We start from the raw sequence: 12,136 nt of genomic DNA on the forward strand, positions 1-12,136 counted from the left end.
GTATTAACTGTTCTGGGCATATGTAATAAATCTTGCTCTCTCCTGTAGCCATGTTCTCAGTTAAGTGGTCATCACATGTTGTGGGAGGGAATAGGACTTTTTTCTCTGAGAGAAGGGAAACAACGCTAAATCATGAAGAGCTCTTAAACCCCCCACTCCTCCTCCTCTACTTAATGTAAGTGTGCCCCCAGTAATGTGGATGTGGTATTATCTCAGTGGAGGTGTTTCATGGAAGAAGCTCTTCTTTCCCCCAAGAGTTCTCAGATCCCAAAGAGAAAAGTAAAAGGATATCAATGAAGGCCTGACAAGCCACGTCCCGAACATCAGGGTCTATGCATGCTGCCTTCAGCAAGGGCTGTTTTAAGGGATCCTTAGAGTGTGCCCACAGCTGACTGTGCCCACGAGATTTCTGGAGAACAGCTTTGCTGATGGATTCCTTCTCAGGAATTCTGAAAGAAGACAAGGACAGGCAATACAAAAGAATCAGATCGTATTGCTATGAACATTATAAAAAAGATTCATGTCTTTCCCAAGCATATTCCTTCTCAAAACAGTGATCTTCTTTGATAAAACAAGACAGCAAAAATGGGAAAATGCAGCTTCTTTAAAATCCAGAAAGGAGAATGCTTGCAAAAAGGAGAGAAGTTTGGAAGGCTAAATTTTCCCAAATTCTGATGTCTTAGATGTTGTATGTTAAGTGCTAGCTGGTAAATGCTGAAGAGTGGATGGGAGGGAAGCACAGGGCCTGCTGGAAATAAAAGTACGTTCCAGCTAGAATTCATCTGCCCATCACACTGCATTTCTGCAGACAAAAGGTAGAAGCAGGTGATGTGCCAGAATCTCTGCACATCCAAAGTTACACTTCATTACAGGGAACAGAAAGAAACCCAGTCAAAAAAGGATTCCTTTCTAATTGATCTTCAGTGATCCTTAAAACCTAGAGCTTTCTTTGTGCTCACACTGCACGGGGAGTTTCACCTGAAGTGTTCATAGGAGAACTCCTCCAGTGTGTAAGGCTTCACTTTGAGATCCTCTTCATCAGGTTCCTCTATGTAGGAGTTCTGCGATGCTGTCCTCCTCTGGTCTGGAGACATCATCAGCAAACTCTGGAAAGACACAGCCATGTACAGATGTCACGTGGACAGGCCTCTGCACAGCTGTCCAGTGTTACTCAGCATATACATGCAGGTGGTGCATACTAGGAGGTGTACTCTGTGCTGCAGGGGGTGAGAGACTCAGGAAGTGACTTCATAGACCTAACAGCAGTGGCCACCAAGACGTGTGATTATCTGCAGCACAACATGTTCAAACTGCACCTGCTTATCACTAGCATTGGGGTTTTTTTGCCCACTTATTGAGTTTCTTGTTAGCACAACGTCCAATATGCTGTCTCCAAAACTGAAGAAAAAAATTATTAGCAGTGATCAATGGGAAACCTTGTGTTCACTCTCTCGAAGCATTTGTTCTTTTAAAGCACCCTGTTATGCTTTGCAGAAAAATCTGTTTACAAGGATGGATAGTAATAGGACAAGGGGAGTGGTTTTAAACTGAGAAAAGGGAGGTTTAGGTTGGATATTAGGAGGAAGTTTTTCACATAGAGGATAGTGAGGCAGTGGAACAGGTTGCCCAAGGAGGCTGTGGATGCCCCATCCCTGCAGGCATTCAAGGCCAGGCTGGATGTGGCTCTGGGCAGCCTGGGCTGCTGGTTGGTGACCTGCACATAGCAGGGGGTTGGAACGAGATGATCTTTGTGGTCCTTTTCAACCCAGGCCACTCTATGAGTCTATGATTCTATTAAAAATGCAGTTTTTACGCAGGAAATTTCAACTTCACACCTATGATCAATTGCTATTAATTCCAGGTACTGAACTCCCTGGTACAGAACAGACCATTATTTTGAAAGTCATTGCTTTGTAAAGCTGCAGCCTTCTCCTAGTTTGGGCTAGGTTTAGTTTTGTTTTCAGACAGTTCAGACAGGGCAGAAAGTAATACTTTTGCATCAGTGGGAGACACAGAACTTGTCTGACTTTGGAGGAACAATTAATTTCCACTTATAAGTTTAATCATAGTTAACCATTATTTATCTTCCAGTCTCTTCAAGGAGATTGTACAGCTTTTCTTACCAGTACTTGACTAGAGGGCTTTGTGAGAGAAGGAATGATGTACATCTCCTCCAGAAATACATTCCCTGTTTTGCCTGTCCTGTCATTCTGGGCATAGATCCAGCCAGAGTTTGCATCTAGCCTTTTGTCCTCGGTCAAGATTAGCAAGTCTCCCTTCTTGAAGGACAGGATGGCAGGGTCTTCTGAAATACAGAATAAGGGAGTACTGTTCAGGCTTGACAGACTAAGAAAATGCAAAGACATTTCAACAAGAAAGACAAGAGAACTGTATTTTGAAGTCCTGAATTCAATTAGCAACAGTAAGTGGTTTGTGTAAATACAGCTAATCCTCCAGTAACATTTCAGAGAAATCAGTTAAATTTCCTATGCTAGCCTGATTTTTTATTCCAGTGAGGGCAACAATAGAACTCCATTTGAATGAAATGGTTGCAGAATTTGTTTCTAGAGCTGGCAGTAAAGCATAGAAAGAAATTTTTCTAGGAAGTTTTTCCAGGGAGCCCAGCTCCAGCTTCCTACTGTAAGCAGGCTGAGTTGTTGGCCACTGTAAGGTCTAAACAAAATAGGCAAGTAGAAAGTTGGCTAATTTGTAAGCAAATGATTTGAATCACATTGCCTTATGCTCTGTATTACTCTGCTGACCACTGTATGTTATTCCTGGAGCAAAGCAACACTTGGCTGAACTTCTCCCACTTCTCTTTAAGCTCTTTTTAAACTAGTGCTGTGAGTTCTCTCAAGATTTCTTCCTTACCCTGTAGAATAATTCTAGGACTCACCTTGGGATTTTTTCTCATGCATTGCCACAGCAAATCGTGATCTCTTCTTTAGCCCCTCCAGGAACATCACCACCAGTTCAGCAATGACAATGCTGTTCACAGATGTTAGGACAAACTCTTCGGCACGAAGGGTGATGAGAGTGCAACTCTGTCCAAATGATTTCACTGCCCTATGTATTATCAAGTAGTTTGTTAGCAGACCATCTGAAAAATGTAGAGCTATCTGCAGTCACAGCTGAGGTGGTAGACAACTCCATAGATCCTAGTTTATATTAGAAATTTATGGCTCTAAAGGACTAAAGTGGTTCAGGTTCTCTGGGCTCTACGATATTTTGTACAGAAATACTTCACTCTAAACAAGAAAACATCCTTCTTATGGAACAACTGAGCAATAATAAAATCTCATTTAGTTCCTTACACTATTCCAGCTGAGCAGTGTCATCTTTCCCTCCACTGAATGGGAAGATTCAGCCATTTCATCATTTCCTTTCTAGGCTGCTTGGAACATGTCCCTCTTGTTTCCCAGACCTAGGCTAACCCACCATTCCAGGTTCAGATGAAATCACTTAGGAGGGTGACAGAGAAAGTATACCACCCTCTTACACAGAACCCCGTTCTGAATATGAGCAGGGCCTTCAGATCTTGCCTTTCTGGGGCACTCACCTGTTTGTATGGATGCCTGTTATCTCTGGGAAGGTCAGCTCAAGGAGCCGCTTTTCTGACTCATCCAAGAAGCAGATACCCTTCCAGTTTACAGCAAGTATAAAGTGGTTCTTGGGCAAGCTGGGACCTGAAAATGCAGAAAAATAGCACTTCCTTATCAATGCTTACATCTTTCTCTATTGAAAATAGAGATGCTTACATCTGTCCGTGGCTCTTAGGCTCAGGGTATTACCTGAAAACTTAGTGACTTCAAAGAATCTGGAAAAAAGCAAAGGCCACTGAAAGCGAGCGAAATCTACAAGTTGTTCCTTCACAGCCTGGCGGGAGAGCCGATCCTGTGTGTATGGGGCCTGCAGTAGAAAAAGACAACCAGTTTTTTCTCAGTGAGTTCTGATTGGCATGATCTAGAGGCAATCGAGAACAGGTCTGCTCCAGGAGGTTCTCTGCAGCCCCCTGCTGTAAGTGATGTCAGCAGTACCTGAGGAAATTCACACTGGGAAGTGTTCTGGCACAGAGCTTCATGCAACTAAGGCTGCCTGTAGGCATGTGGATTCCAGATTTCCCTAAAATCTCCATTGACTGATCAGAGTCTAGCACATTTTGGGTGCTATAACAATTATTCAGGTACTATTTCCAGACTAAAATGGTACTTCATCCCATGCCCATCTTGACTCCATTACAAGAGACTCTGTTCAGAGATTTAAATATACTTTATTCATTCCGGCTCATCTGATCCCTGTATGGAAGAGTGAGTGGAAAAGTTCTCCTCTCTCCCACTCCTATTTGGGATACGCAATCTGAGATGTTTTTCTTTCTTCCCTCAATGGACAATTCATAAATGGAAATGGCAAAGGAAGCAGAAGCTGGTGATTGAGTGTGGTTACCCAGCAGTGCCAGACAGATCTCTTACCTTAGCATGTGCATAGGTGATAAGGCTCACCCACTTTTCCAGGGGCTTGGACTTCAGCTGTTTCACTGGGATGCAGTCATGGAGCACTTTCTGCACAAGTTCATTGTGGATAGTATCTCCAAACTGGACATAACAATACTTGGCACCTATCTCCACCAAATCCTCCTCCTGAAACAATTAAGCCATTAAAAGAGGGCTAGAAAGATGTCACAAAGCCCAGCTAACCTTGTTCAAGCTTGAAGGCAGTTTTCTCCATTTTTTTTCTGGATTACTCTTGACAACCACCCAGCATAAAGGATCAAAACATCAAAGAGATTATTAACAAAGATATTTTAAAAGGACCCAAACTGCCTCTCTGAAACATGCCTCCAGCTGTCATGTGAACTGAATGTTGCAGGCAAAGAATTATTACAGCTGGCCGCGTGACAGCTGGCTCAATCACCTGGACTGGAACTGTCCATAGAAAGGAAGAGTTGTGCACAGCTGCTAGAAACTTTGTTCATCCTCTTGCTTTTAAATGCACAGGAAATGTTCATTTAGTTTGCTCTCTCTAGGAGGAGGATAAGGAGACACACCTTCTCACAACGGTATTCTCCAAATCGGATGCCACGAATGACCTGGTGGTAAATGAGATCAGTGCTGATGGGATCCTCCTGGGAGTTGTGCCATGGGGTGAAAATTTCCTTTCGAAAGTAAAGTCTCCAGGGTGCATGGCGTTCATGTGTGCCCCGCTCCTTCACCAGCTGCTCACACTGAGAGATGGCATCTAGGACATGATCCCGTCCTCCACCCAGTGACCACACCTGGAACAAAGGGACACTGCATTTACTGGCATGCCTGTATTGCATCTGAGTGAAGGACAGCAAAGCCAATACTCCCAACACAAAAATAGAAGTGTCTGAAAAGGTGAGTAGATGGATGTGGAAGTTACACTTTTAATTATGTGTATTCTTATGTTTAGGGGTGCTACTGGGGAAAATTAGTTGGAAGATAAAAAGGCATTGCTGCAAGATTTGCAGTCTGCTGTTTGCCTCCTTGTACTTTTGCTCATCCCTTGTATATTCCCTTAAATGTGCATGCAAGTCTTGCTATAATTTAAACTAAAATGATCACAGAATCTTGACATTTGGAAGGGACCTCTAAGGCCATCCAGTCCATATCCACTGCAATGAACAGGGACACACCACAGCTGGATCAGGTCGCCTAGAGCCATGATGTCTGAATTATTATTATTATTTATTTATTTTTTTTAATTGGAGCCTCAGTGAGCATCAAGATGTCATCCTGTTGTGTACATCCGTTCTCCAGTATTACTGTTTTTAAAAAAAGACAAAAATGCCAGCATGTGAGCTTATAGTAGCAACACTGGCAAAAAACACAGCTTTCAATGTATGTGCCATGTAGTAAGGACTGCATCAGCAGTACTGTGACACAGGACAAGAAAGCTGTGTTCAGCAGTGCAGGTGGGAAATCCATCTTTGAGCAGGCACTCTATTGTGTGAGACCTACTAGTTTCACCCTACTGCAGCATCTCTGAGTGCTGCATGCATGGCCAGCAGGGGTGGGATCCCAGAACAGGGCAGGAACAGTACTGCACTGCCCTGGGATTCAGCTGGTGTTCAGAACTGATTTGATTCAAACTCTGGAACCAGAACAGGTGTCTGTCCAGGTAGTCTTCACAGCAGTAATTCTACAGAAAGAGAAGACAGCTTCAGTTCTACTTTTCTACACCTTACCTTATCAAACACAGCAATGTAGAGTGAAAAACCAAAGATATCCTTCAGTTTGGTTTTATCTGCTATGAACTGACAGATCTCTTTGGCAGTGGAAGCAGAATCTGCAGGGACAGTGATGCTCTGGCCGTTCATCAGGGTGACATTAAACATAATGGGTTTCTTCTGCTTTGTTGCCTGCAAGCCAAAGGTAAAACGAGAGAAACAATTGTGGGCAAACCTTATTTTCTTAAAAACTGAAGAAGGCATTTACAGTTAGGAGCTCCATACCCTATACCTTCACCCTAGTCAACACAGTGAGCCTCCAAAGCTCACAGTTTCTTCAATGTATAGGAAGTCTTAAGTATAAATGATGTCCCTGGAGCAGCACTGGAATCCACTGGAATCCAGTGTCCAACTCCCCACAGCTCAGGGGAGCTGACTGATTCATACAGTGTGAACTGATAGATTTTTCCTGAGGCCTTTTTAGCATGTTGACTTTTGGGTGTAGCCTCTTGTGCATCAGCAGAGAGATGAACTGCAGGAAGTATTTTGCCTAGGAGAATGCACGGTAGGTGATGGGGTCACTCAGATTTAGGAAGAAATAGAACTGAGATCTTCATTTACAGTATACGTGACTTCTAATTACGAGTACCAAGGCTGACATTTAAAGGAAGGGGCAGGGCAATGTAACCCTTGCTATCATTCACACGTCCTCTCTCCATTTTAAAAGCATAAGCCCTGCTCAGTTCCTTCCAAAAACGGTGGGTAAAGTTTCCCATAGTAAACTGTTATGGTCTAGAGCTCCTGAGTGTTTGCAAATCACATGCTGCAGCTCTAACTTATGTCTTCCATGGGGTTTAGGTTAATGGAACAGCCAGAAGAGCCATTTCTAAGAAGCTGCGCAGAATAATGAAGCTGTCTTCAAACTCCATGTGTCCATGATTGCACTTAGGAAGATCTGTTGGCATAGGTCAGTAAATGCAGTCTAGCATAAAATGACACAGATCAATATAATTAAGCATAAAGAAAAGTTACCTGAAGTTCCAGCCAGCTTGGAGGTTCAGTCCTTGCTCCATTGACATAGGTACGTCTCAGACGTTCAGCACAATATGGTGCATAGCCTGAGGGTCCATTGTGGATGAAATTCAGTAGGTACTGTATGCACAGAGTGTAAGGATGAATTAGGAAACATAAATGACCATAAAACACTAGAAGCCTTTTGTAGCTAACAGACTGGCTTAGAATGATCTTTGGAAAAGAAAGACTGGAGAAACTGAGCTTTCAGAGTTTGTATGGCTTCGATATCTTGGATGATGTGGTATAAGCATGGACTTATATTTACATATTTGATCTGTATTTAGTGCAATCATGGGTCAGTCGCTTGGTTGTTTTTATGATTAAGAGTATTCCTGAAGGTATTGATTAGAAAAAGGGAACTGGAGGAAGTCAAGTCTTCCATGAATTCTGCACAGCTCACACTTTGGTTAAAGACTGGTGTTGAAATATGTCTTGGATTTGTGTCTGGTTTGTTGCAAGCTGTGTCCATCTAGCAGCATTTATGGTTTGAGCATTTATCATTTGAGCAAGTGTATTGAATAAATAAAGATTCAGGGATATCTATGGACTCTGTATGCTTCTGAGGCTGATGTCAATTTGGATCCACTGTTTGTTTTTCTGTGGTGAAGTGGATTTATCCAACTCAATTTAGAAATTAAGGTATTAAAAATATATATTAAGGAGCTAAAATCTAAATCTATTTAGTTTTATGGGGCTTGGAAATACAGGGTAAAAACTGATAAAATATGTGGGGTTATTTTACACTGGACTTCTGAGTATACTTAATTACTAGTTTTGTAACTAAAGATGGGTTTAAAATGATGGAAAAGCAGAAGAGGATAACATTTGCTAGATTCTTAAAGATCTCAAATAAGAGCTGTATCAACTACAGTTTCTAACTTGCACGGCAAGTCGTGAAAAATAATTTAATATGAGTACAGTGTTCATTTCTTTAAATTACAAGATAAGCATGAGATGAGACCATTCCCACTGAATCATAGCACCAGCTGCTATGGCAGCCAGATGTTTTATGTGGCTATTTGTGTCAAAACACTGCAAAACAAAAGAAACCAGGTCAGCTGAGGCATTTGAGCTGCTATAGGAAAGGTGAATAATGTACCTTCACAAATGTGTCTGAAGGGGGAAAACAACCAAGGCAAAGTGACAGAAGTATCCAGCCTCGAGCATAGCTGCTCCTGCTGCTGTTTTCAGTGAGTTGTTTGCAAATCTGGCAATAAATCTCATCTCTGTAATAAAACACCCAAAAATAAAACAAGCAAAAGATAATGATGATAGAAATAGACATTTCCATTGCAAGCTTGACAGAAAGAAGTAGATCTGAGCTAGATTTAGCCACATTAACTAGGATACCACCTGTAGTGTACAGCTGGAAATAACTGGTGTTGGTAGGAAAAGGCTCAACGTAAGCCTAGTGTCCTCTGCCACCCCTTGTTACTCAACCAGTTCAAGTTCAGTTCCTGTGCTGGAATTCCTGCTGTGACAAGCCAGGGAGCTGGGTGGGGATAACAATTCCTGCTTCATCCAGATGCCAGATAGCTCTGCTGTCTCCTTTATGTGAAGCTGGCTCTAAGCTCTCCACAGTATGTGGCTTGTGTCTCATGGCTCCTGTCTGTCAGTGCATATGTGGGTTTGGGGATAAGGAGGAGGGGGAGCATCCTGCTTCATTTCATACTTTTAGGAAACTGAGGAAACAGTGGTATTTGGCTTATGGTCTAAGTGTTTGGTTTGGACTTTCAGTTGGGAATCTTCAGAGATAAAAAGGGACATTTCCAGCACTAGAAAAGTGCCCCATGGATTTAGGAAGGGGGATTTCCTTGATGTAATGAGTGCCTCATCCTAGAAAGGAAGTGCAAGTTTCCTACCTGATGGCAGGGCGCAGAATTGCATTGCCAATGATGAAGTGCACTTTTTCTAGGTTGGACATGGGTCTCTCAGAGATTGAGCTGTCCTCCTGGAAACCCTCTTCTCCACTTTTCAGCTGGTCTGTTACCTGAAAGAAACCAATCAGAGCTCCTGGAGTGCTCTAGAAACCTTCCCTCTTACCAGGCAGCTGTCCTGGAAATAAGAGACATTCCTTTTCAGTCTTTCTGGCTAAAACTCTTCCTGCTGAGAGCAATGGCAGTTAGGAACAGATCTTACTCCCCACAAAACCTAACTCATAAAATACAGCGTTTCTGCACTATTATTCCTGGCTAGGAAAACTTTCTGGTACCGTCCTGTACAGCCCTAAGCACATGGTGCTTCTTAGTCTACTCAGGGCTTTGGGTAAACTGTTCTGTAATATCAACAATTCACAGTCATAAACTGTTCACCCTCTTCAGCAGTAAGGGTTGAAGTGAAACTGCCAGAGAATGAGTATCAGTGCACAATGGATGAAGGTCCAGGCAAAGAGCCTGAAGGGCCATTTATTTCCAGTTCTTACCTTCCCTGTCAACTTGGAGGACCGTTTCAGCTTCAGGGAAGAGATGCCCTTGGAAATCTTGTTATCCTTTTTGCTTTCTCTCTACAACAAATATTGCCAATATAGGAAATTATGCACAGCAAGAACTATTCATGGAGAAAGAAAAGATAGTCAAATAGAGATGTTTTTGTTTGGTCTCCTCTGACCAGAAGGAGCTGTGTTGTCCTCCTGGGATCAACCCCGCATCCTTTTGCAATTGCTATTTCAAGTACAGCAGCATGCAAAAGTTCCTCAGCTTTTCTGTCTCAGTAGAACAGCACAGAAACCAGGGAAAGCACATGAAAATACAAACATAGCTTGATCATCTCACCATATCTGGGCTGTCATTCTTGAACTGGACTTGATTTTTTCTGCCAAGTGTGTCATATATCTGCGTCATCATAGAACCGCTCTTGGTGGCATTCTTGGCAAACATTGTTGGCTCTGGTAGGTCCCCCATGAATCTCAGGATGGTAACCCACACAACTAGAGAAGCCTGCAGAGACAGGAGGCACAGTCAGACCCTGCCAAGTCACAGAATGCCTCACAATATTTCTTCCTTCTTTTACCCAGTTCAAGCTGTTAATCCCTGTCTCTTCCTGCCGTTCACACCTGAAGTTTACTTTCTTGTCCAACCACATGAGCAACATTCACAACACTCTCAGGAAGAGGATGCAGCCCTAGTGGGAATATCAGATATGCTCTCAGCACTCCTCTTTACTGGCACTTCATAGGTGTGTTGTGGCTGGAGTGAAAAAGAGAAACCATCGCTGAACAGCACTCTGCCTTTACCCACCTGGGCAGAGAAGCAGTGCTGCAAGCTCTTCCAGGAGCCCTGACACCCAGAACTAGTAAGCAACGTTTTTTGCAGCATTCTACAATGCTGCTTAGCATCAAGAAAAGCTCCCCTTCTTCATCCTTCTGTGATTCAACAGGAAAATCTGGAGGCCCAGGTTGCCTCTCCATTTCTGTCCTAGCTCACAGAGCAGCAACCCTCACAAGAGTAGAGAGTTAGGCAAGCTCTGATGCTTCCTCTGTCCACTTTTGGCCCCAGAGGATATCTGAAGAAGTCACAATAAGCCTCAGAGTGCTCTCTGAGCAAAGATGGTGACCAAAGATCTTGTGCTAGGCAGGCATCTATGTGAAATGCCTGCTTGCAAAGCACTACAAAATGCTGATGTGAACAACTACTTTCATACAAGTGATTAGGAGTATCTGCTTGGCTCTAAAGTCTCTGGCTCCTAGGACTGTGCCTGAGGTGAGGGGAGCAAGTTCATCAACAAGGAGCAAGATACCAGGACGTTGTCCTTGTCGTCATGGTAGAGTAATGGGTGCCGTAGTGGCTTCCGGATGTGTGTATGTGTAGACGACCCCTGGAAATAAGTAGCTGCAAACTTTGGGAAGGTGTAGTCTTCCAAGCCATCTGCTTCCTCTTCTAGCTCCACGCTCATAGGAATCGTGTCCAGGTCCACTTCTTCCAGCTTGCTGGGCTTTGTTTCCAAATCCTGTGCAGAACATGAGGAAGAAAAAGACTTGGGAGTTCTGGTGGACAAAAATCTGGACATGAGCCAGCAGTGTGCACCCGCAGCCTGAAAGGCCAACTGTACCCTGGGCTGCACCAACAGAGGGGTGGCAGCAGGGAGAGGGAGGGGATTGTCTCCTCTGCTCTGCCTTCATGAGACCCCATCTGGAGTACTGTGATCAGGCCCCAGTGCAGGAGTGATGCAGAGCTGTTGAAGCAGGTCCAGAGAAGGCCACAAATGGCTGAAGCACCTATGAAGATAGGTTGAGAGAGCTCAGCTTGTTCAGCCTGGAGAAGGCTCTGGGGTGACCTCATTGCAGCCTTACAGTACTTAAAGGGGAACTTATAAATGGGAGGAAGATTGACTTTTTACATGGACAGAAAGTGACAGGACAAGGGGAATGATTTTAAACTTAAAGAGATTTAGATGAGATGTTAGAAGGAAATTTTTTACTCAGAGGATGGTGAGGCCCTAGCACAGGCTGCCAGAGAAACTGCAGATGTCTCATTCCCTGAGGTTCTCAAAGCCAGGCTGGATGGGGCTCTGGGCAGCCAGTTTGGATGGGGCCCCATGGCAGGGGGGTTGGAACTAGATAATCTTTAAGGTCCCTTCCAACCTAAGCCATTCTGTCATTCTATGGTAAGAAGCATCTTTTTCTCTCTCATCTGATATTTTATGTACTTTCCAGCTAACACTAAAGCCATTTTTCAGCCACCACCAACAGACTACTGGGATTCACAGTTTGTTCTCCTGCCCTGGTCTTCAGCTAACCAAGAAAGCTGCTGGTTGCAAAATGCAGGTTCTGTCTTACTGCTCATATCCTGTACAACCCAGCCCACTCTATTCTATTCTACCTACTCTCCCTACTCCATCTGTCCAGATGGACAGTAGTAGATAGTAGATGTCCAGCCT

The 12,136-nt window shown here is 43.6% G+C and overlaps 1 protein-coding gene across 2 annotated transcripts in view; it reads right to left on the minus strand.

Annotated features, from left to right (window-relative positions):
• Positions 1-12,136, minus strand: part of MYO7B (myosin VIIB) — a 45,670-nt gene that overhangs the window by 12,946 nt on the left and 20,588 nt on the right. For both annotated transcript variants that reach the window (XM_090146983.1, XM_090146982.1), the window contains exons 23-37: positions 10,997-11,206; positions 10,033-10,197; positions 9,684-9,764; positions 9,124-9,251; positions 8,361-8,487; positions 7,220-7,339; positions 6,206-6,379; positions 5,045-5,272; positions 4,470-4,637; positions 3,792-3,909; positions 3,560-3,686; positions 2,897-3,066; positions 2,124-2,305; positions 979-1,106; positions 292-449 (exon numbers count right to left, since the gene is read on the minus strand). In XM_090146983.1, the coding sequence (XP_090003109.1) occupies positions 292-449; positions 979-1,106; positions 2,124-2,305; positions 2,897-3,066; positions 3,560-3,686; positions 3,792-3,909; positions 4,470-4,637; positions 5,045-5,272; positions 6,206-6,379; positions 7,220-7,339; positions 8,361-8,487; positions 9,124-9,251; positions 9,684-9,764; positions 10,033-10,197; positions 10,997-11,206 (2,284 nt within the window). The remainder of the gene's footprint in view (positions 1-291; positions 450-978; positions 1,107-2,123; positions 2,306-2,896; positions 3,067-3,559; positions 3,687-3,791; positions 3,910-4,469; positions 4,638-5,044; positions 5,273-6,205; positions 6,380-7,219; positions 7,340-8,360; positions 8,488-9,123; positions 9,252-9,683; positions 9,765-10,032; positions 10,198-10,996; positions 11,207-12,136) is intronic.

Source organism: Phasianus colchicus, chromosome 10 (genome assembly GCF_987193195.1).
Source record: "Phasianus colchicus chromosome 10, bPhaCol1.hap1.1, whole genome shotgun sequence".
Taxonomy (NCBI): domain Eukaryota; kingdom Metazoa; phylum Chordata; class Aves; order Galliformes; family Phasianidae; genus Phasianus; species Phasianus colchicus.